The sequence below is a fragment of the Macaca fascicularis genome, chromosome 9, assembly GCF_037993035.2.
Source record: "Macaca fascicularis isolate 582-1 chromosome 9, T2T-MFA8v1.1".
NCBI classification, from domain to species: Eukaryota; Metazoa; Chordata; class Mammalia; order Primates; family Cercopithecidae; genus Macaca; species Macaca fascicularis.
In genome coordinates this window covers 101,702,794-101,730,638 of record NC_088383.1, presented here as the reverse complement: position 1 = coordinate 101,730,638, position 27,845 = coordinate 101,702,794, and the positions used below count along the sequence as shown (strand labels likewise).

The 27,845-nt window shown below is 36.5% G+C and overlaps 1 protein-coding gene across 10 annotated transcripts in view; it reads right to left on the bottom strand.

Moving 5' to 3' along the window:
* Nucleotides 1–27,845, bottom strand: part of EXOC6 (exocyst complex component 6) — a 216,714-nt gene that overhangs the window by 100,721 nt on the left and 88,148 nt on the right. For all 10 annotated transcript variants that reach the window (XR_012417949.1, XM_045361197.3, XM_005565957.4 and 7 more), the window contains 8 exons: nucleotides 26,673–26,719; nucleotides 26,434–26,554; nucleotides 24,667–24,738; nucleotides 19,796–19,893; nucleotides 12,093–12,198; nucleotides 7,780–7,889; nucleotides 5,410–5,521; nucleotides 4,443–4,577 (listed from right to left, as the gene is read on the bottom strand). Coding sequence is in view for 9 of the 10 variants with exons in the window: in XM_045361197.3 (XP_045217132.1) it covers nucleotides 4,443–4,577; nucleotides 5,410–5,521; nucleotides 7,780–7,889; nucleotides 12,093–12,198; nucleotides 19,796–19,893; nucleotides 24,667–24,738; nucleotides 26,434–26,554; nucleotides 26,673–26,719 (801 nt within the window). In the remaining variant the exon portion in view is untranslated. The remainder of the gene's footprint in view (nucleotides 1–4,442; nucleotides 4,578–5,409; nucleotides 5,522–7,779; nucleotides 7,890–12,092; nucleotides 12,199–19,795; nucleotides 19,894–24,666; nucleotides 24,739–26,433; nucleotides 26,555–26,672; nucleotides 26,720–27,845) is intronic.

Here is a 27,845-nt window from a genome sequence, read left to right as displayed (position 1 = left end):
CCACTCTAATAGGTGTGTAGTGCTATCTCACTGTTGTATTAATTTGCATTTCCCTTATGATATATATATGGAACATCATTTCATATGCTTATCTGCATCTCTATCTTCTTTGCTGAGGTATATGTTAAGATCTTTGGCCCATTTTAAAATCAATAGTTCATTTTCTTCTTGTTGAGTTTTAAGAGTTATTTGCATATTTCAGACAAGAGTCCTTTACCAGATAAGTCTTTTGCAAATATTTTCTCCCAATTTTGTGGCTTGTCTTCTCATTCTGTTGACACGGTCTTTCATAGAATAGAAGTCTAAATTTTTAATGAAGTTCAGTTTATCAATGATTTCTATCATGGATTGTTCCTTTGGGGAACAATCAAGACTAAAAAGTCATTGCCCCACCCAAGGTCATCTAGATTTTCTCCTATGTTATCTTCTAGGGGTTTTATCAATTTGCATTTTACATATAGATCTGTGAAACATTTTGAGTCAGTTTTTGTGAAGGGTATAAGGTCTGGTCTAGATTCATTTTTCTGCATGTGGATGTCCAGTTGTTCCAGCACTATTTGCTGAAAAAACTATCTTTGCTACATTTTATTACCTTTGCTCCTTTGTCAAAATTCAGTTGACTATATTTATGTGGGTCTATTTCTGGGGTCTTTAATCTGTTCCATTAATCTATTTGTCTGTTGTTTGTCCAATACCACATCTTATTTATTACTACAACTTTGTTTTGTTTTGTTTTGTTTTTGAGACGGAGTTTCACTCTGTCGCCAGGCTGGAGTGCAGTGGTACGATCTCGGCTCACTGCAATGTCTGCCTCCCAGGTTCAAGCGATTCTCCTGCGTCGGCCTCCCGAGTAGCTGGGATTACATGTGCACACCACCACACCCAGCTAATTTTTGTATTTTTAGTAGAGACAGGGTTACACCATGTTGGCCAGGATGGTCTTGATCTCTTGACCTCATGATCTGCCCACCTCGGCCTCCCAAAGTGCTGGGATTACAGGTGTTAGCCACGGCACCCGGCCTCATTACTACAGCTGTATAGAAAGTCTTGAAGATGGGTAGTATCAGTCCTCCAACTTTGTTCTTCTTCAATACTCTGTTGGTTCTTCTGGGTCTTCTGTCTCCATATAAAGTTAAAGATCACTTTGTCAACATCCACAGAAAAACTTGCTGGGATATTAACAGTGAATATATTAAATCTGTAGATCTAGTTGGGGAGAACTGACATGTACCATGTCCTTGCTCCATAGGAAGAGAATTTCAAGCCCTTAAAGACAATTTACTACTGTCACTTCAGCCACAATCCTGAAAAGCTTTGCTACATAGTTATTAGCAGACAAAAAGAAAAAAAAAAGCAAGTTAGAAAAAGAATCAGAAGTGCATTTCTTCTAGGCATTGACAGTTGCAATTACTGCCAGGACTCAAAAGAAAAGTCTTCAGAGTAGCAGGCTGGAAGAGCTCCTTGGAGTCAAGTTAAAGATCCCTGACGCCAAAGAGAAACAACTGGACTATTTCTCTACCACACAAGTTAGAAAGGGAATGGTATTTCCGTTTTTTTCATCTATATTGATGCAAATTTTTCCAGTTAGGAGAAGTCTTATATTAGCTTTAAGTAGCTCTCTATTTGGGTCTGAGTTACTTTCAAAAAGCTGAGGTACTGCTTGAGGGTAGGAACTACTTAATGAACTTCTTTTATGTCACTTACAGAGTTAGCAAACAAGTTAACAAAACTGTCTATACACTATTTCATAACCTAAATATATATGACACAAGATCAGGCAGTTTGTGTGTGCATATGTAGTTTTTGGAAGGGAAGCAAATGGAGGTATAGGTATCATTAAGTGCTTGTTTCCAGAATCATTAAGCAATCAAATAGAAATATGTTTTCTAGGGTAACTGAACTGAAAAAAAAATCAGGCTAATAGGCTAAATAATCCAATCAAATGTCTACAGTCAAGACTGTACTTCAATCGTTTCTGTGAAAGAGGCAACAGACTATTCACTGTGAATGGAAATTCCCCAGTGTCCCTCAGTAATTCACTTTAATATTGATTTAACAATCCTCCCTGTTGAAGTACTTCCCCTTATCACATTTTGAGACAAATTCCTCTTGAAACAGACCAAAAGATAGAACTGAAAAATACTTGACCTTCAAATATTAAGATGAAAACAGCTCTTGCTCACATATTAGAAAACAGAAAAGCATTTACTGAGTTCTGTGTGAAAACAAAACGAACAAATAAACAACAAAAAACAAAGATGCTTCGCTATTTACAGAGCAGAACTTGATTTCCAAGGAAATCCACCAAGGAGTATGCAATGACAGTCGTGGTTTCAACTCTGGAATGATGAACCAGAGCTAACATTTCTAAACATTCTTTCCCAACAGGCAGATTTTGAGAAATACAGTTCCAAGATCCCCTAATCTAAGAGCATTGTGTTCCAGTATCTTTGGTTCTTTGGCTTATAATTGATAAGAAAATTACTCTAAGATCCCTAGAAACACAAGATGCTAAAGTAATTCATGTTTTAATCAGAGAGTACTGGGTAAGCATATTAAATGTAATGTTAACAGTTAAATATGCCTACAATTCTAAGCCTGAGAAATCCCTTCTTGACAGAGTATGAGTAACACATGGATGTAAGGACAGAGAGAACAATGAAGAGAAAGTAGAGGCATTATGTAAAATCTAACATAAAAGCTAAGAATCAATTTGTCCTTGGATAAGTAAGTGACTAAAAACTTGTGGCGTCTCCTCCTATATTATCACACTTACCATACCACATTGTTAAGTGTCTTTTATTTTTTTCCTCCTCTGAGCTTCTTGAGGGCAGGGATACATTTTTGTATTCTCAGAGTCTAAGCAGAGTGCTCAGAGCATGATTTATATACAGTGAATGGTTCTGTGCTAAGTATCTTCTTTACTCCTCATAATGATCACATGAAGTAAGTACTGTACTGTTACTCTAATTTTATAGATAAAGAAACTTGGAATCACATTAAAGAACTTGCCCAAGACCACAGAGCAATCTAACTTCAGAGTATATGAATTTAATCACTGTACTATATTATCTGAAAAAATGAATGCCTGCTTTTTTAGGCTTCTAAGTTTTAATAACTAATTTTGTTAAGTCTGCTGATTCAGATATCATTCTGCATTTGTGTCTTATGTATTGAAATGACTACATTAGCTCAAGAGGCACCAGAGGAGCATAATATTTGGGGGCCAAGCAGATAATTCTAGCATTCCAGGGTTGTTTGTGGACTTCACACTTTCAAAGTATGGTTAAATGTTAACATTAAATTAGTTATTTTTAAACACAAGAACATTCATTTTTTTGTTTTTTTGTTTTTTTTGAGATGGAGTCTTGCTTTGTTGTCCAGGCTGGAGTGCAGTGGCGTGATGTCCGCTCAACGCAAGTTCCACCTCCCGGGTTCATGCCATTCTCCTGCCTCAGCCTCCCGAGTAGCTGGGACTACAGGCACCTGCCACCACGCCCAGCTAATTTTTTGTATTTTTAGTAGAGACGGGCTTTCACCGTGTTAGCCAGGATGGTCTCAATCTCCTGCCCTTGTGATCCGCCAGCCTCGGTCTCCCAAAGTGCTGGGATTACAGGCGTGAGCCACCATGCCCAGCCAGTACATTCATTTTTTAAAATGCAAGTTATTACAACAAAATCTTGGGGGTGATTGATAATATAACAAAAGTAGTTAAAGAGAATTCTTTTTAACAGGAAACTTTTAGAAAGAGCTATAAGGTTGAATTAGCAAGCCCATTTTGCAGATAAGTGATCAGTACATGGTTTATCATTAGTTTAACAAAATATTCAATGCAAGGGGATTTATATACACTAGACTAAGCTAGTGTCTCATCTATGACTCCAAATCAATAAAATAATAAAATAGCTTATGAAATTATTTAATCTTACATTCTACCTAAAACAACCGTTAATTAATCCTCAGTATATCCTGTATATTATTAAAACAGAAATCTTCCCATCCACAAAACAGGCAGGACTTCAATGACATGTAATAATACTTATTTTTCTTCAGATCAGAACCAGTCAAGGATGGAAAACAAATCTATCCTTATTTAATTTGTCTTACATTTAAAATTTTCAAACATAAACACTCATATAGAATTAATTTTTAAACTGTGAAATATTAATTCAGTTAGACCTATTCAGCACTACTATAAATCATCAAAACATGAACAAAGCGTAATACATTGTAGAAAATAAGTATACTTTTCTCCATGTTAATAAGATGTTTACGGTGCCAAAAAAAAACTTACATTTATCTGCTCATTGTTGACAATGATTACCTCTATTCTTAATTTTTAGGAATATAGTAGATCTTGCATATAGTAAGAACAGTCTTTAATTTCTTAACGTTTGTTTACAGTGACTGAAATGAAAACTTTTGGTCAAATTTTTACATACCTTAAAAGTAGAAAGTCCATAAAGTCTTGTAGTATGAACAGTTTCTTGAGAAATATTTGTAATGTTAGTTATAAAGTCCTCAAGATATTTACAAGCTTGTTCCAGGTGTGTTGTGTTTATGATGATTTGCACCAGCTAGAAAACACAAGATATATCCAGTAAAATACAGGTTACATGTATGTAAAATCACCTAATTTTTAAAAATAGGATTATTACTTCCAGCAACTGTACCATATCTACATAACTACAGCATTATAGGATACAACTATCTGATTTTAAAAGCCTGGTGCAAATACTGCTTATGAATTTTTATATGTATATATACACACACACACACATATCAAGAATCTAACTGCCAGTTATTTTAAAATAACTTTTCATAGTATGTTTCAAATCTTAAACATTTAGCAAGTAAAAAATTAGGATTTTGGCTTTTCCTGTAGTCTGGCAATCAGAAATCTAAACAGATGTTCTAACATCTTTATCTACTATTCCCCATATGAACCCTTTTCCCTCACTTTTTTTTTTCTTCCAGAGACAGGGTCTTGCTGTCACCCAGGCTGTGTACTGCAGTGGTATGAGTGTCACTTACTGCAGCCTCAACTTCCTGAGCTCAAGTCCAGAGTAGCTAGGAATACAGTTGCACAATACCACGCCTGGCTAATATTCTTCATTTTTTGTAGAGACAGGGTCTCACTATATTTCCCAGGCTGGTCTCAAACTCCTGACCTCAAGCAATCCTTCTGCCTTGGCCTCCCAAAGCTCTCAAATTAGAGGTGTGAGCCACTGTGCCTGGCATCCTCACATTTCTGGAATTTACACTGGTTATTTTCATTTTGAAAACAAATCTGCTTACATTAATACATTTAAAACAGGAAGCTAGTTTTACAAAATGATGTTCAGCAATAATTTAAAATAATTGTTTCATACAATGAAACATTTCACTATATGTGTCTTTTTAACCTACCTCTGTCAAACCTATATGAGGTTTTCTAATAAGGTTCAGTAAACAGCTACTCAAAGTTCTGGTCAGCAGCAGATTTGTTGATTTTCTAAGCATATCGTCTATTTCTGTTGAGCTAAACAGAAAGACTGATATTATTAAACTTTTTACAAACTTTAATAAAAAATAATGAATATGGTTAGTTAACATCCTAAATAATTTAACACAATTTACTAAAATAATTTTCCCCAAGTCATTAATTTATATCCTTAAATAAACTACAATGACCCATATTTATTAAATCGCAAACTTCAATTTAACTTTGCAAAAGGGACATTTTCCATAAAGTAGAATATTCATATATGGCATAATTTAAATGTATCCAATTAACAACTACAGAAAAATCATGGAGGACTTGGTATAAGGAAATAAAACTATTCCTAAATTCCAACTCCATCATGGGATAGTAACTTTGCTGTTTTATTATTTTTATTATTGTTTTTGAGCCAGGGTCTCACTTTGTCACCCAGGCTGGAGTGCAGTGGTGCAATTATAGCTCACTGTAGCCTCAAAGTCCTGGACTCAAGCGATTCTCATACTTCAACATTCTGAGTAGCTGGGCCTACAGGTGCATGCCACCACGCCCAGCTAGTTTCGAATATTTTATAGAGACAGGGTTGCGCTATGTTGCCCAGGCTGGTCTTGAACTCCCGGACTCAAGTAATTCTCCCACCTTGGACTTCCAAAGTGCTGGGATTACAGACGTGAGCCACCGCGCCCAGCCCCAAAAGACAGGCACTTTGAAAGAAACTTCATACACAACTACAGCTAAAAATTATTTTTAAAATACAAACTGACATGAGCTCTTTCTAGATATAATTAACAAATTTAATTTTTAATATAACTAAGTTATACATTTTCATCAAGATTTTTTAAGTCGTCAAAGAAATAAATTACCTTAAACTAATTTTAATATGATGTTTCTTAACATCCTAAGTATTACTAAGCTAGCACTAAAAAACAAATTCTTTTCTCCTAACCATTAGGCCTTCAATTTAAGTAAATAATGATTCCTTGGATACAGCCTCATTATCACAACAGTTAAACTGTCCTTAGACCACGGACTATCCATCTCGGCACTATTGGCATTTTACGGTGGATAATACTTTGTTGTGGAGACTGCCTTGCACATATGGATGTTTGGCAGCACCCCTGGCCTCTATCCACTAGTTCCAAGTAGCGCCTCTCCCCCGAACTGTAACAACCAAACATGTTTCTAGACATTGCCAAATTTGTGGGGAGGAGGTGGTGGCAGGAGAACCAAAATTATCCCCAGTTGAGAACTACTGCCTTAGATATAAGCTAACATTTTTGTATCCTTTTACTTTTTATTAAAATACTACTTTTAAAACTCTGTGGGCCAGGCACAGTAGATTGTGCCTGTCATCTCAGCACTTTGAGAGGCTGAGGTGGGTGAATTGCTTGAGGCCAGAAGTTCGAAACCAGCCTGACCAACATGGCAAAACCTCGTCTCCACTAAAAATACAAAAATTGGCCAGGTGTAGTGGCGTGAACCTGTGGTTCCAGCTACTTGGAAGGCTGAGGTGGGAGGATCACTTGAGCCCAGGAGGTCGAGGCTGCAGTGGGCCATAATTGTGCCACTTCATTCCAGCCTGGGCAACAGAGTGAGATCCTGTCTCAAAACAAAACAAAACAAAAACAAAAACAAACAAAAAGAACTACCATTCAACCCAGCAATCCCATTATTGGGGATATATGCAAAGGAAAATAAATCATTTTACCAAAAAGACACATGTACCCATATGTTCACTATAGCACTATTCACAATAGCAAAGACATAGGTGTCTATGGCAGCACCCCTGGCCTCTACCCACTAGTTCCAAGTAGCGCCTCTCCATTGATAGCAATGTTGGATTGGATAAAGAAAATGTGGTATATAAACCCCATGGAACACTACACAGCCATAAAAAAGAACAAAATCATGTCCTTTGCAGCAACATGAATGCAGCTGGAGGCTAATAGCCTAAGCAAACTAATGCAGAAACAGAAAACCAAATACTGCATGTTTTCACTTATAAGTGGGAGCTAAACACTAGATACACATGCATGTAAAAATGGAAACAACAGATACTGGGGACTACAAGAAGGGGAGGCAGGGGTTGAAAAACTACCTATTGAGTACTGTGCTCACTACCTGGGTGACAGGTTCAAGCATACCCTAAACCTCAGCATTCTACAATATGCCCTTGTAACAAACACGTACCCCATGAACCTAAAATAAAAGTTGAGGAAAAAAAAGTTATGGCATAAAAATAAAGTATTAATGTTTCATAAAAGTTATGACAAAAATGCATTTGTGATTAGTAAACTTACCTCCGGTGTAGTGACTCTGAAAATTTAAGGCTGGCATAAATAAATTCTTTAACTTGAATGTAAATATGAGGCACTGACTGAGACATGGGGAATTTCTTTGGGAAAGATTGCTGTAGAAAAAGAAAGTTAATATTGTTTTAGAAATTTTAGAAAAAGACATGCTAATCACTAAAAATGTAATTAAATTGATTTCACACTTGAATAGCAAATACCTGCATCAAAAACCCTGTTATATTTCTGATATTTTATCAAAGTATTTCTGAAGAAAATAATGTGGCAATTTACCCTTGTTTCTTAAATCATACTATCAGACTTCCAACAAGCAGAGAAAACACATACCAGTACCTCTGGTGTATTCTGACAATGAGTATTCTGTCTGTAGGTGATGCCTAGCTGTCTGCTTCTTTGTGTATTTATCATGCAAGAGTCAGGATGGCCATGAAAATTACAGGCCAGCTTTCTGGCTCAGAGTAATTAAATAATTCTAAGACTCTCTTCACCTACCTTCAGTGAAGGCTTGATGCCACTTCAAGAAGTTATCGAGTTTATTCCATTACTCCTAGAATACCTTATAGCAGGTTTCTGACCTCCATGCCATTAAACACTGGTATGCAGCCAATGGCTTACAGGGTGCTTCCTGGCTAAACTACTTTATAAGTCATTATCCATTCGAAATTCTCAGTCTCTAAAAGGTAAACTCCTTCCAAGATTGTTACCAAAAAAACCCTCTTTTCTATTTCATTAAGTCTAATATACCCTTCTATCTTCACCTTCATTGCAACCTTGTTATACTGGTGAAAGTACCATCACCAAGACCACCAGTGATCTCACAGTTGTTCAATCCAGTGGTTTCTTCAGCTCTCATGTTACCTGACTTTTTTGAAGAATCTGACACAGTTGACCCATTCCTACTTCATAAAGTCTCCTTCCTTGGACTCCTGCCCACACTGGTTTTCCTCCTTTTTCTCTACCTACTCTGTTTCTTCTCCTCTAGCCATTACTTAATTATTGCTGTGCTTTCGGGTTCTGTCCTAAACCCTCTCTTCCTACTACGTATACTTTTCTTGGATGATCCCATATAGTCTTCAATCACCATGCAATCACCATGTAAGTACCAGTATCTCCAAATCTACAACTCCAGATCAAATCTTTCTCAAGTCCAAATTCACGTATCTACCCATTGGACAGCTCCATTTGGCTGTACCATTTGAGATATACTCAATAGGTCCAAAAGTGAAATTATCATCTTTTTCTTCTAAATCTGCTCCTCTTGTGTTTCTTATCACAGTGAATGCTGCCACCATCCAAGGTAGAAACTTAGTTATCTTACTTGACTCCTTTATCTATGTTACCCCTCATATGCACGTAATCAGCAACTCCTGTTGCTCCTACCTCCTAAGCATCTCAAATCAGCTTCAGTGACCATAACCCCCATTCAGGCTACATAACCCTCTTCTCTCATCAAGATAAACGCAAAAATCTACTAGGTGGTCTCCCTGCCACCAGTCTTACTCTTTTCCAATCCATTCCCACATATTTGCCAGAGAGATCTTCCTAAAGCACAAATCTGGTTATGTTTTTACCACTTAAAATTCTTTCATGGCTTCCCATAACCCTCAGGAAAAAGGATAAACTCTCTAACACTGTTTAGTAGGGCCATTATGGTCTGGCCCTTTCTACTCCAATTTACATCTCTTGATCTTCATCTCTTGTATTCACCTACTTTGACCTTTATGCAGCCTTTCTGCATGGTGCATCCCCTATCTTAAGGAATGCAAACTTCTGTGAATTATAATTTCTTATTTATTTTATCTATCCTCACTTGACTATAAGCTCCTTGACACCAAAGACTAAAAATCTAGCACATAGTACTGTTTCTGGTATATAGTAGGTATATGAAAAATATTTGAAATTATTTTAATGACATTAAAGGCAGAATATAAATGTTATTATTTTAGCCAAATGATTCTAATAAAATTAACATAGCTATCTACAAAAATATTTTTGCATGTATGTTTACTATTACTCCTCCACTGATAATTTATGTTGGAAATAACTCAAGTTATTTGACAGTTTTATATATTTTCTAATAGTTTTAACTGAAAATTATACTTAAACTAGGAAAAAATATACATACACAACCAAAGGACTTTATTAAATAATTTATGAGATTTTTCAGTTGTCATATTTTAATTTTCCATGTGACTTTAACTATTTTTTTTTTTTTTTTTGAGACGGAGTCTGGCTCTGTCGCCCAGGCTGGAGTGCAGTGGCCGGATCTCAGCTCACTGCAAGCTCCGCCTCCCGGGTTTACGCCATTCTCCTGCCTCAGCCTCCCGAGTAGCTGGGACTACAGGCGCCCGCCGCCTCGCCCGGCTAGTTTTTTGTATTTTTTAGTAGAGACGGGGTTTCACCGTGTTCGCCAGGATGGTCTCGATCTCCTGACCTAGTGATCCGCCCGTCTCGGCCTCCCAAAGTGCTGGGATTACAGGCTTGAGCCACCGCGCCCGGCCCATGTGACTTTAACTATTAACAGTAGTTCTTCTTTTTAATAGTGAGTAATACATAGATCAATGAATACAACTCCTAAGAACTTAATCTTAAGAGGTACTGCACATATTAGAAACTCTCTGCAAGAAAAGTTAAATTTGCTTTTAATTATAAACCTATTTAGAATAGTTTAATACGATTGGAAAGGATATTAGAGATTACTGAGTTCAAACTTTTCATTTGACAGATGAGGCACAAATGCCCACACAGGCTCAGTCATTTGCCTATAATAAGCCACAAGCAGCCAGGCGCAGTGGCTCACGCCTGTAATCCCAGTACTTTGTATGGCTGAAGCAGGCAGATCATCTGAGGTCAGGAGTTCGAGAACAGCCTGACCAACATGGTGAAACCCTTTGTCTCTACTAAAAAAAAATTACAAAATTAGCTGGGCATGGTGGTGTATGCCTGTAATCCCAGCTGCTCGGGAGGCTGAGGCAGGAGAATTACTTAACCCAGGAGGCAGAGTTTGCAGTAAGCTGAGATGGCATCATTGCACTCCAGCCTGGGCAACAAGAGCAAAACTCCATCTCAAAGAAAAAAAAAAGCCACAAGCAGAGCTGGCACATGAATCTAGACCTAGTCTAGTGCTCTTTATATAGACACTAGCCTGAACAAACTCATTACCAGTAACTACAAAAAAAAAAAAAAAAAAAAACTAAGCCATGAGATAGAGAATATTCTGGTGATATTTCTTGACAGAACAACTTTCACTGGGCTTTCAAAAAATACAGAATTAGAATAATTATTCTGGCTTCTTGTATTAAAACATAGCTAATAGGTATATGCAATGGCAGCATTAGCTATAATCTAGAAGCTATCCATTTAATTACCTGGTTCTGTATTTAGTGACTAATACACATAATATGCTTAGTTTATATACAAAAATATAACAAAAATTTACAGTCACGATTCACTCAGAATTTGGTCTTGCTCATGCTGAAGTAATAAAAATTTAGAAAGGTAATGAATTATAAAAAGTTGGGAAAATAGTAAAGAAGAGTAAGGAGAAAAAAACAAGAATAAAGAGAATACAAAAGTGACAGTTACAGTTACTATGACATCCTTTTCTAATGAGATCTAATTCTACCCAAAGATACTGGATAGGTACAAGGGAGCATGTTTGCACATACATATGCACATACACATGGATTCATGTGCATTCTGAGAATCTCCTACGTGGCTGGTCTACTTACTTTCTCTACCCTGTCTTTTATTCAGATATCTTGACTCAAAAAATGTATATATTCCTACTTCAGGAAGAAATCTACAGGTAGCTATTGCTTTCACATATCACTTATTTAACCAAGATAAACTTTTTGTAAAAGTGTACTTCTTTTAAAATCTTCCACAGTGATAAACAATTCAAAGAAATTCTTGTTTCTTTCCCTAGGATATACTCTTATTACTATAAATCTATTTTTCATTTGGAATCCACCCAACATTAGTAACACCTCTCCTGGGAATCCACCTAACGTTTGGGGCAACTACTTCTAGTATCCCCAGGAAAGTCCCTTCTTAACGTCATCAAAATCTCAGTAGCAGTAGCAGTAGCAGTAGCAGTAGTAGTAGTAGTAGTAGTAGTAGTAGTAGTAGTAAGACACTCTTTAAAACTTAACAAAACATAGTTTTCTCAATACAACAAAAACTTGTCCCCCAAGAAACCACTCTTATTTACAGTCTCAGCTTAATATTTAATATTATGTAGTAACAAATACCACAAATTTATTTTTAAGAAAATACTTGAATTAAAAACTAGCTTGTACCTTTTCAAGGTCTGGATCTTGAAAGGGAAATTTGCTGATGACAATTTTATATTCTTCTTCATTGACAATAGGGATGGGGCTATAATTATCTTCTTCAAAAATGTCCCTGTTAGGAAAGGAAAATTGAAAACTTATCATTACAAAACATATTATTAGAGTACTAAAAGACAATACCTTAAAAAACCCCAACTATTACAAAAGCAGTTTTTACTTGTCAGTTAAAGGTCCAAATAGGAAGATACAGCCTAAGCATCCAGAATTCTAAAATCCAACAACAAATAAGTCTTGTCCCTCAAAATTCAGGTACAATCTCCTTTTTCCACTAGTTTGTTTTACAACCTCTCAGCACTTTATTTTCTAGTGTAGAACAATTCTCAAGGTGATATATTCTCAACAAGTTCATTATCTGTAACTAAAAAAGGATCCATGTAATGGAAAGTATTCCTGTCATAATTCTTTTTTTTTTTTTTTCTTTTTTGAGACAGAGTCTCGCTCTGTCACCCAGGCTGGAGTGCAGTGGTGTGATCTCAGCTCACTGCAACCTCCGCCTCCCAGGTTCAAGTGATTCTGCTGCCTCAGCCTCCCAAGTAGCTGGAACTACAGGCGCGTGCCACTACACCTGGCTAATTTTTTGTATTTTGAGTAAAGAAGGGGTTTCGCCATGTTAGCCAGGATGGTCTCCATCTTCTGACCTCGTGATCTGCCCTCCCCGGCCTCCTACAGTGCTGAGATTACAGGCTTGAGCCACCATGCCCGGCCTCCTGTCATAATTCTTGATAGGAATAATTTTCAAGTTGTGTATCTCGTGTCTTCTCTTTTCCTAATGAGATTATAAACTCTTGAAGATCGAAACAATGTGTTATATTTGTTTAGCCTCTCATAATGTGATTAAAAATGGATCTTTTATAGTTGGTGATACAGAAACAGTTACTACTCCTCAAATATCCATGTGCTCTCCTGTACACCCCCTTGCAGTTAGGTAGGGCCATATGACTAGTTTTGGCCACTGGGCTGTGAATGGAAGTGACATGTGTTGCTTTGAGTTTAAAGCCTTTATAAGCCAATTGTGTAAACCTCCTTTCCATGGTGACAAGGAAGACAACATGTTGAAAAGTTAGAATCACAAATGCAAATAGCTTGTATCTCTAACTAGTAAACTTACTGTGGGCTTCTGTATGAGTGAGGAATAAAATGTGTTCATCCACTGAGATTTGGGGAATTTTTGTTGCTACAGCATAACTTAGGCTGTCCTAATGTAACTGTCATCCAATCACTGATTTCCTTTTAATTAAATGAATTCAGTTTGATTAATATTTATTGAGCACCTATTATGTGCTAGGCTCTGGGCTGTGATGAAAATTCCCTATCTCATGAAGATAAACACAAGATACCTGTTCTCAAATCTAACAGAGACAGATATGCAAACAATTTATAACATCTATAATGCTGTGCTATACATACAAGAAGTACAAGGTTCAGAAACAGGACAAAGAAGGAAATGACTATCAAATTACATGAAGAACATCTCATGGAAAGTTATACAGAGAAGTTAGGGGTCCTGTAGGGTCTTTACAGATGAAAAAAATTTGTAAAGAGATTATGGGAGAAAAGCATTCTAGACCACTGGAATATATATGCAAAGGCATAAGGAGTGAAAAAGCATTAGTGTGTGTGGAGGGGGTGTAAAACCACAGGTAGTGCAGTATTACTAAGTATAAAGTCTGAGGGACATAGTGAAAAATGAGATTGGACAGGTGGGCAAACAGACATCCAGATTTTACTCTGTAGGCATTAAAAGGTTTTAGGGGGCCGGGCGCGGTGGCTCACGCCTGTAATGCTAGCACTTTGGGAGGCCAAGACGGGTGGATCACGAGGTCAGGAGATCGAGACCATCCTGGCTAACACGGTGAAACTCTGTCTCTGCTGAAAATATAAAAAAATTAGCCGGGCGTGGTGGTATGTGCCTGTAGTCCCAGCTACTCAGGAGGCCGAGGCAGGAGAATGGCGTGAACCCAGGAGGTGGAGCTTGCAGTGAGCCAAGATCGCGCCACTGCACTCCAGCCTAGGCGACTGAGCGAGACTCCGTCTCCAAAAAAAAAAAAAAAAAAAAAAAGGTTTTAGGAAAGGGAATGTCATAGGAAGATATTCACTGTGTGGAGGATAAACTGGAAAAAGCCTAATAATGAACACAGAGAGATCACTTAGAAAAACTGAAGAATAATCTCAATAAAAGGTGATGAGGATCTGAATTAAAGCTGCAACAGTAGGGGTAGAAAGGAAGTAGCATAAATGAGAGCTTTATTTTTTTAATTTTTTTTTTTTTTTAAAGACAGGCTCTCACTCTGTCGCCCAGGCTGGAGTGCAGTAGTGCAATCTTGGCTCACTGCAGCCTCTGCCTCCCGGGTTCAAGCGATTCTTACACCTTATCCTCCCGAGCAGCTGGGACTACAGGGCGTGTGCCATTAATCACCCACACCCAGTTCTACCAAAAAATTAAAAAATTACTTTTTTGGTATTTACTTCCACTAATTCTATTTCATTCTACATAGAGTTTTTTTTTTAAAGGTAAAACATTAAAAGGCAGGGCTAAATGAGGTGGCTCATGCCTATAATCTTTGGGAGGCTGATACGGGCAGAACACTTCAGGCCAGCCTGGGCAACAACACATGGCTGCGGGCGCCTGTAGTCCCAGCTACTAGGGAGGCTGAGGCAGGAGAATGGCGTGAACCCGGGAGGCAGAGCTTGCAGTGAGGCGAGATCGCGCCACTGCACTCCAGCCTGGGTGACAGTGCAAGACTCCGCCTCAAAAACCCAGTCTCTGTTTTAAAAATAAAAATGATGAAAGGTCAAAAGGCAAGTTACAGGGAAAGTAACCACTAGAAGACAATAAACTACTAACTTCATACAAACGCCATGGAATCAGTTACTATGGAAGAAGAGATAATTTAATGAAAGGCACATTTATATTCTAAAAATGTTAATGTAGTATTAAAATGATCTGTTTATAGAACCAAATTCTATAAACACATATAAGTTCCTACTCTGTCGGGCATTATACTAGGGCTAGGCAATCAAGAATATAAATAGCTCCATGGCATTGGTCTAGATAATGACTTTTTAAAAGATAACCCCAAAAGCACAGGTAACAAAAGCCATAGTAGACAAATAAACTGCATCAAACTAAAAAGCTTCTGCACGGCAAGGAAACAATTAACAGAATGAAGAGGCAAGTTACAGATTGGGAGAAAATATCTGCTGATATATATCTGATACATATAAGGAGTTAGTATCCAAAATACATAAGGAACTCAAATAAATAGCAAGAAAACAAATCACTGAATTAAAAAGTGGGCAAAGGACTTGAATAGATATTTATCAAAAGAAGACACAAAAATGTCCAACAGGTATACAGATCAGGAATAAGCAAAACTCAACATCACTAATCATCAGGGAAATCCAAATTAAAAATACAACAAGGCTGGCAAGGCACGGTGGCTCATGCCTGTAATCCCAGCACTTTGGGAGGCAGAGGCAGGTGGATCACCTGAGGTCAGGAGTCCGAGACCAGCCTGACCAACATAGAGAAACCCCATCTCTACTAAAAATACAAAATTAGACAGGCATGGTGGTGCATGACTGTAATCCCAGCTACTCAGGAGGCTGAGGCAGGAGAATCACTTGAACCTGGGAGGCAGAGGTTGCAGTGAGCTGAGATTGCACTCTAGCCTGGGTGACAAGAGCAAAACTCCATCTCAAAAAAAAAAATACAAGGAGGTATCACCTCACAACTGTTAGAATAGCTATTATCTAACAGACACAAGATAAGTGTTAGTGAGGATGTGGAGAAAGGGAGCCTTTGCACACCATTGGTGGCAATGTAAATTAGTATATCCATTATGGAAAACAGGATGGAGCTTCCTCAAAAAACTAAAAATAGAACTACTATATGATCCCAATAATCTCATTTCCGGGTGCATAACCAAAAGAATTAAAATCAGTATCAAGCCAGACATAGTGGCTCACATCTGTAATCCTAGCACTCTGGGAGGCCGAGGCAGGTGGATCATTGAGGTCAGAGTTTGAAACCAGCCTGACCAAGATGGTGAAATCCCGTCTCTACTAAAAATACAAAAATTAGCTGGGCATAGTGGTGCACACCTGTAATCCCAACTACTTGGGAGGCAGAGGCAGGAGAATTGCTTGAGCCTGGGAGGCGAAGGCTGCCATGAGCCAAGATCATGCTGCTGCACTCCAGCCTGGGTAACAGAGCAAAGACTCCGTTTCAAAAAAAATAATAATAATAATTTTTTAAAAAAATCAGTATCTCAGAGCAATATCCGCACTCCCATGTTCACTGCAGAATTATTCACAATAGCCAAAATATGCAATTGACCTTTGAATTGATAAAAAACCATGTGATATACACAATGGAATACTATTCAGCCCTATAAAAGAAGGAAATTCTGTCATTTGCAACAAGGATGAACCTTGAGGACACTATGCTAAGTGACATAAGCTAGGCACAGGAAGTCAAATACTGCATAATCTTACTTATATGAAGAATCTAAAAAAGTCACACTAATAGAAGTAGACAGAAGCATGATTTCTGGTTTATAGGTTACCAGAGGGTAGGGCAATCAGAAAGTGGGGTAGGCAGGGTAGGGAGATGCCAAGATGTTCGTCAAAGAGTACAGTTTCAGTTAGACAGGGAAACAGGTTTTTGAGATCTATTCCAAAAGGTGACTACAGTTAATAATAATGTAACATATATTTCAAATCGCTAACAGTAGATTTTAAATGTTTGCACCACTAAAAGAAAAAAATAAGTATGTGAGGTGATGGATATGTTAATTTGCTTGATTTAATCATTCCATAATGTATATATCAAAACATCAAACTGTACCTCATAAATCTATACAATTACTGTCAATTAAAAACTAAATAAAAGCACATATATCCAAAAATAATACAAAAATAAAACAGGGCTCATAATATAGTGAGAGATAGCTGCATACAGATAAACTATAACAGTAGTCGGGTTATAAATTTTGTCATGGAAGTAGTCAAGTTTTGAATATCACTCAATATTGATAATTTTTCTTTTTCCCCCATTTAATTGTTGGGTTGTCAATTCACTATTTATAAAATATTTGAGGATACGGGTCAGAGGTAAACAAAGCTTAAGTTCTGCTACTTCTTAAAAATTTAGGTAGCCAGACATGGTGGCTCACGCCTGTAATCCTAGCACTTTGGGAGGCCAAGGTGCGTGCATCACGAGGTCGGGAGACTGAGACCATCCTGGCTAACATCGTGAAACCCTGTCACTACTAAAAGTACAAAAAATTAGCCGGGCGTGGCGGCAGGCACCTGTAGTCGCAGCTACTAGGGAGGCTGAGGCAGGAAAATGGCGTGAACCCGGGAGGCAGAGCTTGCAGTGAGCCGAGATCGCACCACTGCACTCCAGCCTGGGTGACAGTGCAAGACTCCGTCTCAAAAAAAAAAAAAAAATTAGGCAAAAAGCACGATCTGGAAGAGTATTAAAAACAGGAGTCAAAATATATTTGGAAATTGTGTATTAAAATTGACATGCTATCATTTGTTCTCCTCTACTATTACTCTGGAGGATAAAATTAATCCTATCTCTATGTGAATGAAGCCATTAGCTTCCCAGAGAGAAAACACCACCACATGGTTTCCCCAGTCTTGAGGAACAATCTTACTACTAGAAGTCTTAAGATAGGTAAGAGAGAATAGCTGGCCCAATACAATCTATCAACAGTTATGAAAACATAAACACCCTTCTGAAGAGGCCAATTAAATAACATCAACTCTATAAGATTTTATAACTATAAAATATCATATTACATCATATTATACATTGTACCATAGCATATATTTTCTAGATTACCATCTTTATCAATAAATGCTACCTTTATTTTTAAAATAGTTAATAAAAATAATTGTTGATAGTTACATATGACTCATCAGGACTGTCAATTATCCATCTGGGATAGCATCCTGATAATACCACTCTTGAAGAATGTAAATACAAAAAACTCAAATAAGGACTTGTTCAGTTGATTTTACTAGATGTGTATCACCTTATGAGCCACTCAGGCATTTAAAAAAATTGTTTTTAAGAGCACAGTCTTACCCTATTGTGCAGGGTGGAGTGCAGTGGTGTGATTATAGCTCACTGCAGCCTCAAACACCTGGGCTCAAGTAATCCTCCTGCCTCAACTTCCCAAGTAGCTGGGATTACAGGTGCGCACCACTATGCTCAGCTAATTTTTTTATTTTTTATTTGTAGAGACAGGGTCTCACTATGTCATCCAGGCTGGTTTCAAACTCCTGGCCTCAAGCGATCCTTCCATCTTGGCCTCCCAAAGTGCTAGGATTACAGGCATAAGCCACCTCACCCTGTTCGAAGATTCCTATTACAGTATTTAGAAGGTCAACCTCCATAGCTTTGAAAGCTGATGGGATAAGTGCTAAGCTGGTATTAAATCATCTAACATACTTTTATTTTAACATCATCAAATATTGACACATTACTTCTATCATATTTTGGGTAAACAAGATGTAAAACCTCAAGATTGACTTTTTCTTCCCGAAAGGGAGAAGGATGGAGAGAAAGAGACAAAAAGAGAAAGAGAGAAAGAAGGGAGGGAGGAAAACTTCTAGCAATTAAAGTGGGGGGGCATATTTCTCTTCTCATGTCACTAAAAAGTTATATAGATATTAAAATGCTTTTGTCCATGGCCTGCAGAGAAGTGGTTAAAGCAAAAGTAATTTGCTCTTTAGCTTCTTTAAGATTCTTAATCTAGTGATGTTGTTTGTAAAAACAGCACTTGCCCAAAACAAAATTTAAAAGCTGTAAATTTCTGCCTCTAATACAAAATATCTTTGAATACTTACAGCCTTGTAAGTATTTAATCATTTACTAGGAAAAAATTACAGATATTAGAACTACAAGTAAGTATAATTAAAAACTGATTAGAAATGTTACAGCCACTATGGAAACAGTAGGCTAGTTCCTCAAAAAGTTAAAGGTATATTTACATATGATCCAGCATTTCACTTCTAGGTATAAACCCAAAAGATTTGAAAGCAGAGACTCAAACAGATATATGTATACTGTACTCACGTTCACAGCAGCATTATTCACAATAGTCAAAAGGTGGAAGGAACCTAAATGTCCATCAACAGATGAACTGATAAACAAAATGTGATATATAAAGACAATGGAATATTAGCCTTAAAAAGGAATGAAATTCTGACATGCTACAACATGGATGAACCTTGAAGACACTGTGTTAAGTGAAATGATCCAGACACAGAAGAACAAACATATATGATTCCACTTACATGAGGTACCTAGAGCAGTCAATTTTAGAGACAAAGCAGGAGTGGTGGTTGCCAGAGGCTGGGGGAAGGGGGAAATGGACAGTTAATTGTTAAGTGAGTAAGAGTTTCTATTTGGGAAGAGGAAAACGTTCTGGAAATGGATGGTGACGACAGTTGCAACAATGTGAGTGTACACCACTGAACTATACACTTGAAAATGGCTAAGATGGTAAATTCTATGTGTACTTTACTACAAGAAAAATGATTATAAGCATTTTTATTAATATATGCAAATGAACCACTTGAGTATTTGACAAACGTATTCATTATATTAAGGCACCATGACTTAGACTAACCTGAAAACTCCAGCCCATTTCTTAAGCAGTGTTTCATTGTATTGATCTCTTATTTCAAATAAAAGGTCAAAAAGTCGGTTCACTGGAAAACCATAACCCTAAAATACAAAAAAAAAAAAAAAAAAAACAAAGCAGATAAACAAGTGTACAAAAATATTCATTAAAAATGTTGGGAATACTAGAGAATCATTTGGAAGGAATCACTAGATCCCATTGTATGGCATTCTCACAGTAAGAAAATAAAAATATATATTTTGACTTTCTACTACATTGCATTTGGTAAAAAAAGAGGTCCAGAAAGAGTTTTATGAGAATAGAATGGTTTTTCCATTTTTTCTCTTTTCAGTAATGATTACAGCGTTAGCCTTAAAAAGTATTAAAAGTCAGAGCTGGAGGAAAAAATTCAAGATAAGTTTTTACATAACAGTGTCTTGGGAAGTGGTGCCTAAATAGGATACAAGAAGAAAGGGGAATGGATTCTGTCTGAGACAGGCTGGCTTTCTTTTGCACCTTCAATTTAAGATTGAGTTTGTCCTATTGGGAAAATTTACATCTTTCCATTAAACATTCACACTTCCAAATTTTATTCTTTTCCGACTCCAAACTAACTGAAATCTTACCCATATTGGGACCAAACATTCTCTCTTACCTCACAGAATTCTCCACTTGTCTCTCTAAGGTTTCTCTCTCCATCTTTGTTCTTGAGCCTATCTCCTTCCACATAAACCATTCCATGGGTTAACTTCTTACTCTATGATGTCTTTAACTTCCACAGGCACCTTTCTCTCGGCTAAATAAATATGCTAAACTGTTTTCCATCTTTAAGCCAAGAAAAACAAGAGACCAAAACAGCTCTCCCTCAATTTTCTGTAGCCTGTCAGCTGCCGCTGTCACTCCCTTCACAGTCAAATGTACTACAATCTCTCACTTCTATTCCTTTATTTAAACTACTCAACAACGTCACAACAGACTATCTCCTAAATATCAAATTCAATGATCTCACTCTACCTGACATCTCTTTCTTGAAATTCTTCTGCTTTCAATTCTGTAACACCAATCACTCTTCTTATTCTCCTTTTACATCTATGAACAATCCTTTCAGTTTCCTTGTGTAACTTCTATCTCTATCCTTTATTCTTTACTTCTAGCTCCCTAGGGCAATCTCAAGTCTAATGATTTCAACCTCTGATGATTACTTCAAATCTGTATCTCTAGCTAGGCCTCTCTAAATTCCAAATATTTAATTCCAACACCTGTTTCATCTCCATTCACTCAGTCAGCAAGTACATTAAGCTACTTCCTCTCTCCCCAGTGAAATCAAGTGTTCCTCTTATTTCCTATCCATAATAATAATGCTAACATCAACCTAGTTTATCAACAGAGAATCTAGAAAACCACCTAAACACCCTACCCCCACCACACACACATACACACACACACAAAGTAGTCCCAAATTCTTCTGATTTTACCTCTTTTATAAATCAAATCTTTCATTCTCCATTATCTACCCATCTTTCTTCCAGAAATATTCTTAGTGCCACTGCTTTATCTCAGGTCCTTAATATCTCTTACTTAGACCATTGTAAAAGCTTTCTAAACTTTCAACCAACTCTCTCTCTCTCTCAATCTATTTCCCAGATTCTCAAAATTGCCATTCAAAAGTATAAATCTGATTGTGCCACTCCCCTGCCTAAAAACTACAAAATGCTTACTAAAGTCCCACAAGACGTCCCATAATCTGGGTCAGTTTCATCACCACTATTTGCCCTTCCTTGTTCACACCTATATTCTACAGTTTCTAATACCATCAAGCTGCTCCATTTCACTTTCACCACACCATGCTTTTATCTATAGTTTACAAATGCTATTTTTTCTTCCATTAATACCCTTTCTTTCTTATCTATTTGCTGAACTCACCTTCAAAACCCAGCTCAAGTTTCAACTTTCTGTATAGCCTTCTTCAACTCCTAGAATCTAAGTTAGTCATTCCATCTTCTGCAAGCTCAAAGCTAACATATTGCTTGCTGCATTAGGATGCCTTATTAAGCATTTTATTTGTTTACAACTAAACTGTGAATTTCTTGAAGCCAAGGACTTTTACGTCCCTACTGTCTTACTGACTTCTATGTCTCTACTATTTTATACATCAACTAGTCTGCTAACATGTATTGGGTACTCAAAAAATGTTAATAAAGGAATCAATAAATGTTTACTTGTTATTTGCCTAATAGGTAGTAAGGAATATAAATATGCTGGTATTACTTTTTTTACTTTATTGTTTAGTCAGTTTTGTTTTAGATGATAAAATACCAGCATTTTAAAAAGCAAGATTTCCTTAGGGTGGCAAGGGCCGATTTAAAAATCTAAATATTATATAACATTCTTTAATTAGTTTTCATGAAAAGACACTTACCAGTTCTTTAATTAATAGTTATAAATTTAAAAGCCAGCAATCATTAATTCAGTATAAGATGGATCTAATACTGAACCTGTCAGCTTTCAGTGAAATGAAAATACTGCAGAAACTCTGAAAAAGTAGGAAGGAGTGGTTGACTTCTCCAGTCATATTTCAAAGCAATAATATGAGAAAGGTATCCTTGCAAGGGTTTATGTAACTATCATTGTTGCTTTTACAGTGCCAATATTACCTAAATATTATCTTTGACTTTCCTTTGATTCTCTGGAGAATTCCTTGGTACCATATCAAATACTGTAGATTCAGCTGTACTCAAAGTCCAGTCCAATAACTATTTATTACAGTCTACAAAGAAATAAGGAGTTTGCACCAGAATACAAATTGATGCTGCTACCTATATTGAAAAAAATCTAGGCTGGGCGAGGTGGCTCAAGCCTGTAATCCCAGCACTTTGGGAGGCCGAGACAGGCGGATCATGAGGTCAGGAGATCGAGACCATCCTGGCTAACACAGTGAAACCCCGTCTCTACTAAAAATACAAAAACTTAGCCGGGCGAGGTGGCAGGCGCCTGTAGTCCCAGCTACTCGGGAGGCTGAGGCAGGAGAATGGCGTGAACCCGGGAGGCGGAGCTTGCAGTGAGCTGAGATCCGGCCACTGCACTCCAGCCTGGGTGACAGAGCGAGACTCTGTCTCAAAAAAAAAAAAAAGAAAGAAAAAAGTCTTGCTTGTAGCAAGATGCCAATCGCACTAAACTTTGTACTTGGGGATATAGTTAATTTACATTCCGAGGAAAACTCCTTTTTGTTATGGATCTAAGAGATAATTTGCAGACTAGTAATAAACAGTTTGCAGACCAGTGGTCCCTAGACCACACTTTGAATAGAAGTGCTGTAAGTCATTAAGTACAGCAAAATTACTATCTAAAATTACTATTGCTTTTACTCTCCATGGCAAAAATCACAATTACTTTTGCACCAACCTAATATCTCAAGCTACTTAGAAATGGGTGCCCAAAATTTGGACAGCCCCAAATAAAGCTTACTAAAAGTTTTATTGCAGTGAGATCAATATTATACAGTCATCACAAAGTTTATGAAAACAACAACAAAAAATCCCACATTATTCCACTGTTACAATATAAGCCATACAAATTAATATATAATAGACATGAGTAATAAAATAATTTACTAAAGGAGCTTGTGGAATCTTCTCTTTAGGTTTAAGAATAAAGTAGAAAACTATAATTCTAAGAGGCAAAGACTCTTGTGATAAAGCAAAGAGTTTAAATCAGGATTTCCCAAAGCATATTATATAAAGTTCTAGATCTAAAAGCTGTTCTAAGGGGGAAAAAGATTCAAGGGTCAAATATATTGGGAAAATGCTGCATAATCATCTTCCTTTTGGGAACTTATGGGTATAAATTTGCTCTCAGAAAAGTTTTCAGTAGAGAAATATGTTTTACTTTTGGACCACAGGACACTTTTTTTAAGTAACAGCTCATCACACTTTGGAAAATGCTAGTCTGTACTTCATGAAAAGTTACTTCTAACCATAAAAATCCCGTAAATTTACATAGGAAAAGAAAATGCAATCAATTCTTTATTATCTGTGATCAAGGAGGAAGGACAAGCTAGAAATCTCAAAACTTTGATACTGAAAATCGCAAAAACAGAGTTTTGAAATACTTAGTTTTAATCTTATTTTTTTGTTTCTTTCGTGTTTTTTGTTTGTCTGTTTGTTTTGAGATGGAGTCTCGCTCTGTTGCCCAGGAGAGTGCAGTGGCGCAATCTCGGCTCACGGCAACCTCCACCTCCTGGGTTCAAACAATCCTCCTTATTTTTAAAAAGAAAAAAACAGTTCAAAAAAGTAAAGTGATTTGCTCACAGAACTCATGGAAAACCAGAAACCAGGAAGAATATGAACACAGTTTTCAAATCACATGTTTTCATACAAAGTATCATATTTAAAACTAAAAACAATTCTGAAATTAGTAATAAACCCATTTTCACAAATAAGGATCTAAAGCTTAAAGAACCTGCAGGCATACAATTAGTCAACAGCACAGGCAGAACAGAAACTCTGGGTCTATGTGATTCTAGAACCCATTTCTCACTGCCCTAAGGCAGAATTTATATCTTCTAATTTCTAGTTCAGGGTTCTTTCCATTATATTCTGTATTCATTTTTTATTTTTTTAACTGTAAAAAGACTTTATTCCAACTGAATGATCAATATTTTAAAAGATGGTAGCATCCCTGAGTTCTGTCTAAGCTTCATAACTGAAAAGGAAGTGGTATGAATAGTTCTGGGTAATAGCAGAATACCAATACGTAGGTAAACATTTATTACTACTAATTTACTGCCACTAATCTACAACAACATAAATGAATATAGTCTATATTTTGTATGTTTTTAAGTGATCAGAATAACCATTAATTGTTAGGTTATCACCCACCTGTAAAGTATCTGCAAATATTACAATAAGATTCTTCAACTCCAGAACAAGATCAGGATCAGTGCAATAGGACTGAGGGTGGAAACACACAAACAAAACAAAACACCGAAAACAACAAACCAGAGTCATGATTAAAAACTAAGAAATAAGAACTTGATAATGTTTCTTTTAATCTGCCAGACTTATAATAAGTTTAAAATCTTGGTTGGTTAGATCCACAACTGACCTTCTCTATTCAGTATAAACTTTTAGAGGGAGATCATAATATGATACTTACGATGTTTACGTTTCAAAAGTCTTTCGATTTTAAGGAATTAGTTATTTAAACTGAAAAAAGTTTATATAGACCCTATGTATTTTCACATTTCATCTATTTACTTATTTTCCATCTTATAAAAGAGACACTATGTATTACTTTTTCCAATACTAAGAATTACAATTTCATTATTTTCTTTTTTTTTTTTTTTTTAGGCGGAGTCTCGCTCTGTCGCCCAGGCTAGAGTGCAGTGGCCGGATCTCAGCTCACTGCAAGCTCCGCCTCCCGGGTTTACACCATTCTCCTGCCTCAGCCTCCCGAGTAGCTGGGATTACAGGCGCCTGCCACCTCACCCGGCTAGTTTTTTGTATTTTTTAGTAGAGACGGGGTTTTCACCGGGTTAGCCAGGATGGTCTCGATCTCCTGACCTTGTGATCCACCCGTCTCGGCCTCCCAAAGTGCTGGGATTACAGGCTTGAGCCACCGCGCCCGGCCAATTTCATTATTTTCTTAGTAATTAACCAAAAGAAAAGTATTAATTTCAAAGGGACAGTGAGATTTACTCTGTCCCTTTCATAGCATTTAATAAGATTTTGAAAGTGATATGTTGTATCTAATACGACTTCACATTTGGTATCATGGAATTAACAGGAAACATACTTTATATACTCAGAGCTGATCTGAATATTGACCATAAAATGTATTGTTCCTTATTAATACGCTGGGAAAAGTTGTAGTTCATTGGATAGTGTATCAAGAATCTACATTCCTGATAAATAAAAATGTAGCTTATTTATAATCTTAATATCATATAAGCTAACAATCTTTCTTCAATATTTTTAAAATCTCAATGATCAATTATAAAATTATAAATAGACAAAATTTTAAATATGAAAATATATTAATAAAGGTAAAACTACTATCTTTTAAAAAGGTCTATAGTAAGTATTATCTTTATAAAACTAACATATTTGTTATTTCCAGAAAAGGCATTAGGAAAATAGTTGATCATTTAATTTTCATCTATAAAAACCTCTCATTACACAAAAGTTCAATATTTCAAATGAGTTGAAATTTTGAAAACTGCAAATTTTAAAGAAATGCATTATTATAGTGTATTACTGTAAATTGTAAACACTGAAGAACAAGTTCTATTGAGTTTTAATGGTAGAGTTTATTTGAGAAACAAAGAATTGAAATGGTAATTAAAAACATTTTCTTCATGGTGCTTTTCAGTGATCTAATTAAGAGGTCAGTTGAGACTAATGAGACCTGCTTAATTCTTCATTTTCTATAATGCTAGAATAAAAGTATTTTGGGAAGCCCTAGTCAGTTGCAAAATCATAGCCTGATATCACCAAACAAAAGTCTGACATTACTACTTCCAAATCTGAGCAACTACTAAAAAAATGCAGAATGATGGAGGTACAGTTTTTCTCTGACATTATGCAGCTCAGAAGTTCTTGAAGTAACTGAATTAAAATTTTAGTAATGTAAATTGTCTGACTTACTGAATGAGCTCTAAGGACAGCAATTATCTTTGAGAGGGCCATGTTCCAAAGTTCATCAGTGTATGCTCTGGTTACTAATCCTTGGGTCACATGTAAAATGTGATCTTCTACCACAAAGAACCTAAAAACAGTAATTACCAAAGCACGTGTTACAAAAAAAACCCAAATAGAAAATAAGTATTTCTGGCATTTAACATAATATAAAATTAATAATAGTTATTTCCATATTAGATACATACCCTACAATTTGAGTGAAATATCTTCTATAGCCATCAACTGTTTCATGCTTAAAATGAAAAATAAAAATCAATTTAAACCAATAAATACCGGTAACATAAAGGTAAGTTCCAAGTCACTACAACTTCATTAACAAATATTTATTGAGAGCCTACTACATGCCACATACATTTTTAGGTACCAGCGATATATTTGTAAATAACAAAAAGTCCTTACTCTCATGGAATGTACATTCGAAAGGAGATAAACAAGTTAAAAAGGAAATATGATTTCAGAACCCCCTTCTCAGCAGACTAGTCAAAGCTGTCATCACCTCTACTTTGACTATTTATTATACCATCCTCCTTCATAATCTCCCCAACTCCCAGCCTGTCCCCTACAGTCTATTCTCTATACAGCTGCCAGAATGATATTTTTCAAATAGTAATCAGATTATATCTTCTGCCAAAACCTTTTGTGGTTTTATGATTGTCTATTGTTTATAATTTTAACAAAAGGCATATAGAAAAATATTTGATCATTTGACTTTCATTCATAAAAAGTTTATTACATGAAATATTTCATATTTCAATTAAGTTCAAAGGCTATGTTTTGCAAATTTCATAAACGTGATCAAATTTTCAAACATCTGGGGTTTTTTTCCAGGTGTTTTGGGGTGAGGATTGTTAATACATTTTAGCTTAGAAATACTGTGACTGGAAAATATAGTCTACATGACACCAAATGCTTGATATTTCCTGATACTTGCTTTATAGCATAGTATGTAGTCAAATTTTTAATAACGGTCCATGTGTGCTTGAAAAGAATATGTTCCTATAGTTGTTGAAATAGGATTCTATATATTCCATTAGATGAAGCCTATTAAGCATGTTTTGTATTCTTACTAATGTTATGTCTACTTGATTTAGAATATACTGACACGTATTTTAAAACTCGCTGGCCGGGCACGGTGGCTCACATCTGTAATCCCAGCACTTTGGGAGGCCGAGGCAGGCGGATCACGAGGTCAGGAGATCGAGACCATCCTGGCTAACATGGTGAAATCCCGTCTCTACTAAAAATACAAAAAATTAGCCGGATGTGGCAGCGGGCACCTGTAGTCCCAGCTACTCGGGAGGCTGAGGCAGAAGAATGGCATGAACCTGGGAGGCGGAGCTTGCAGTGAGCCAAGATCA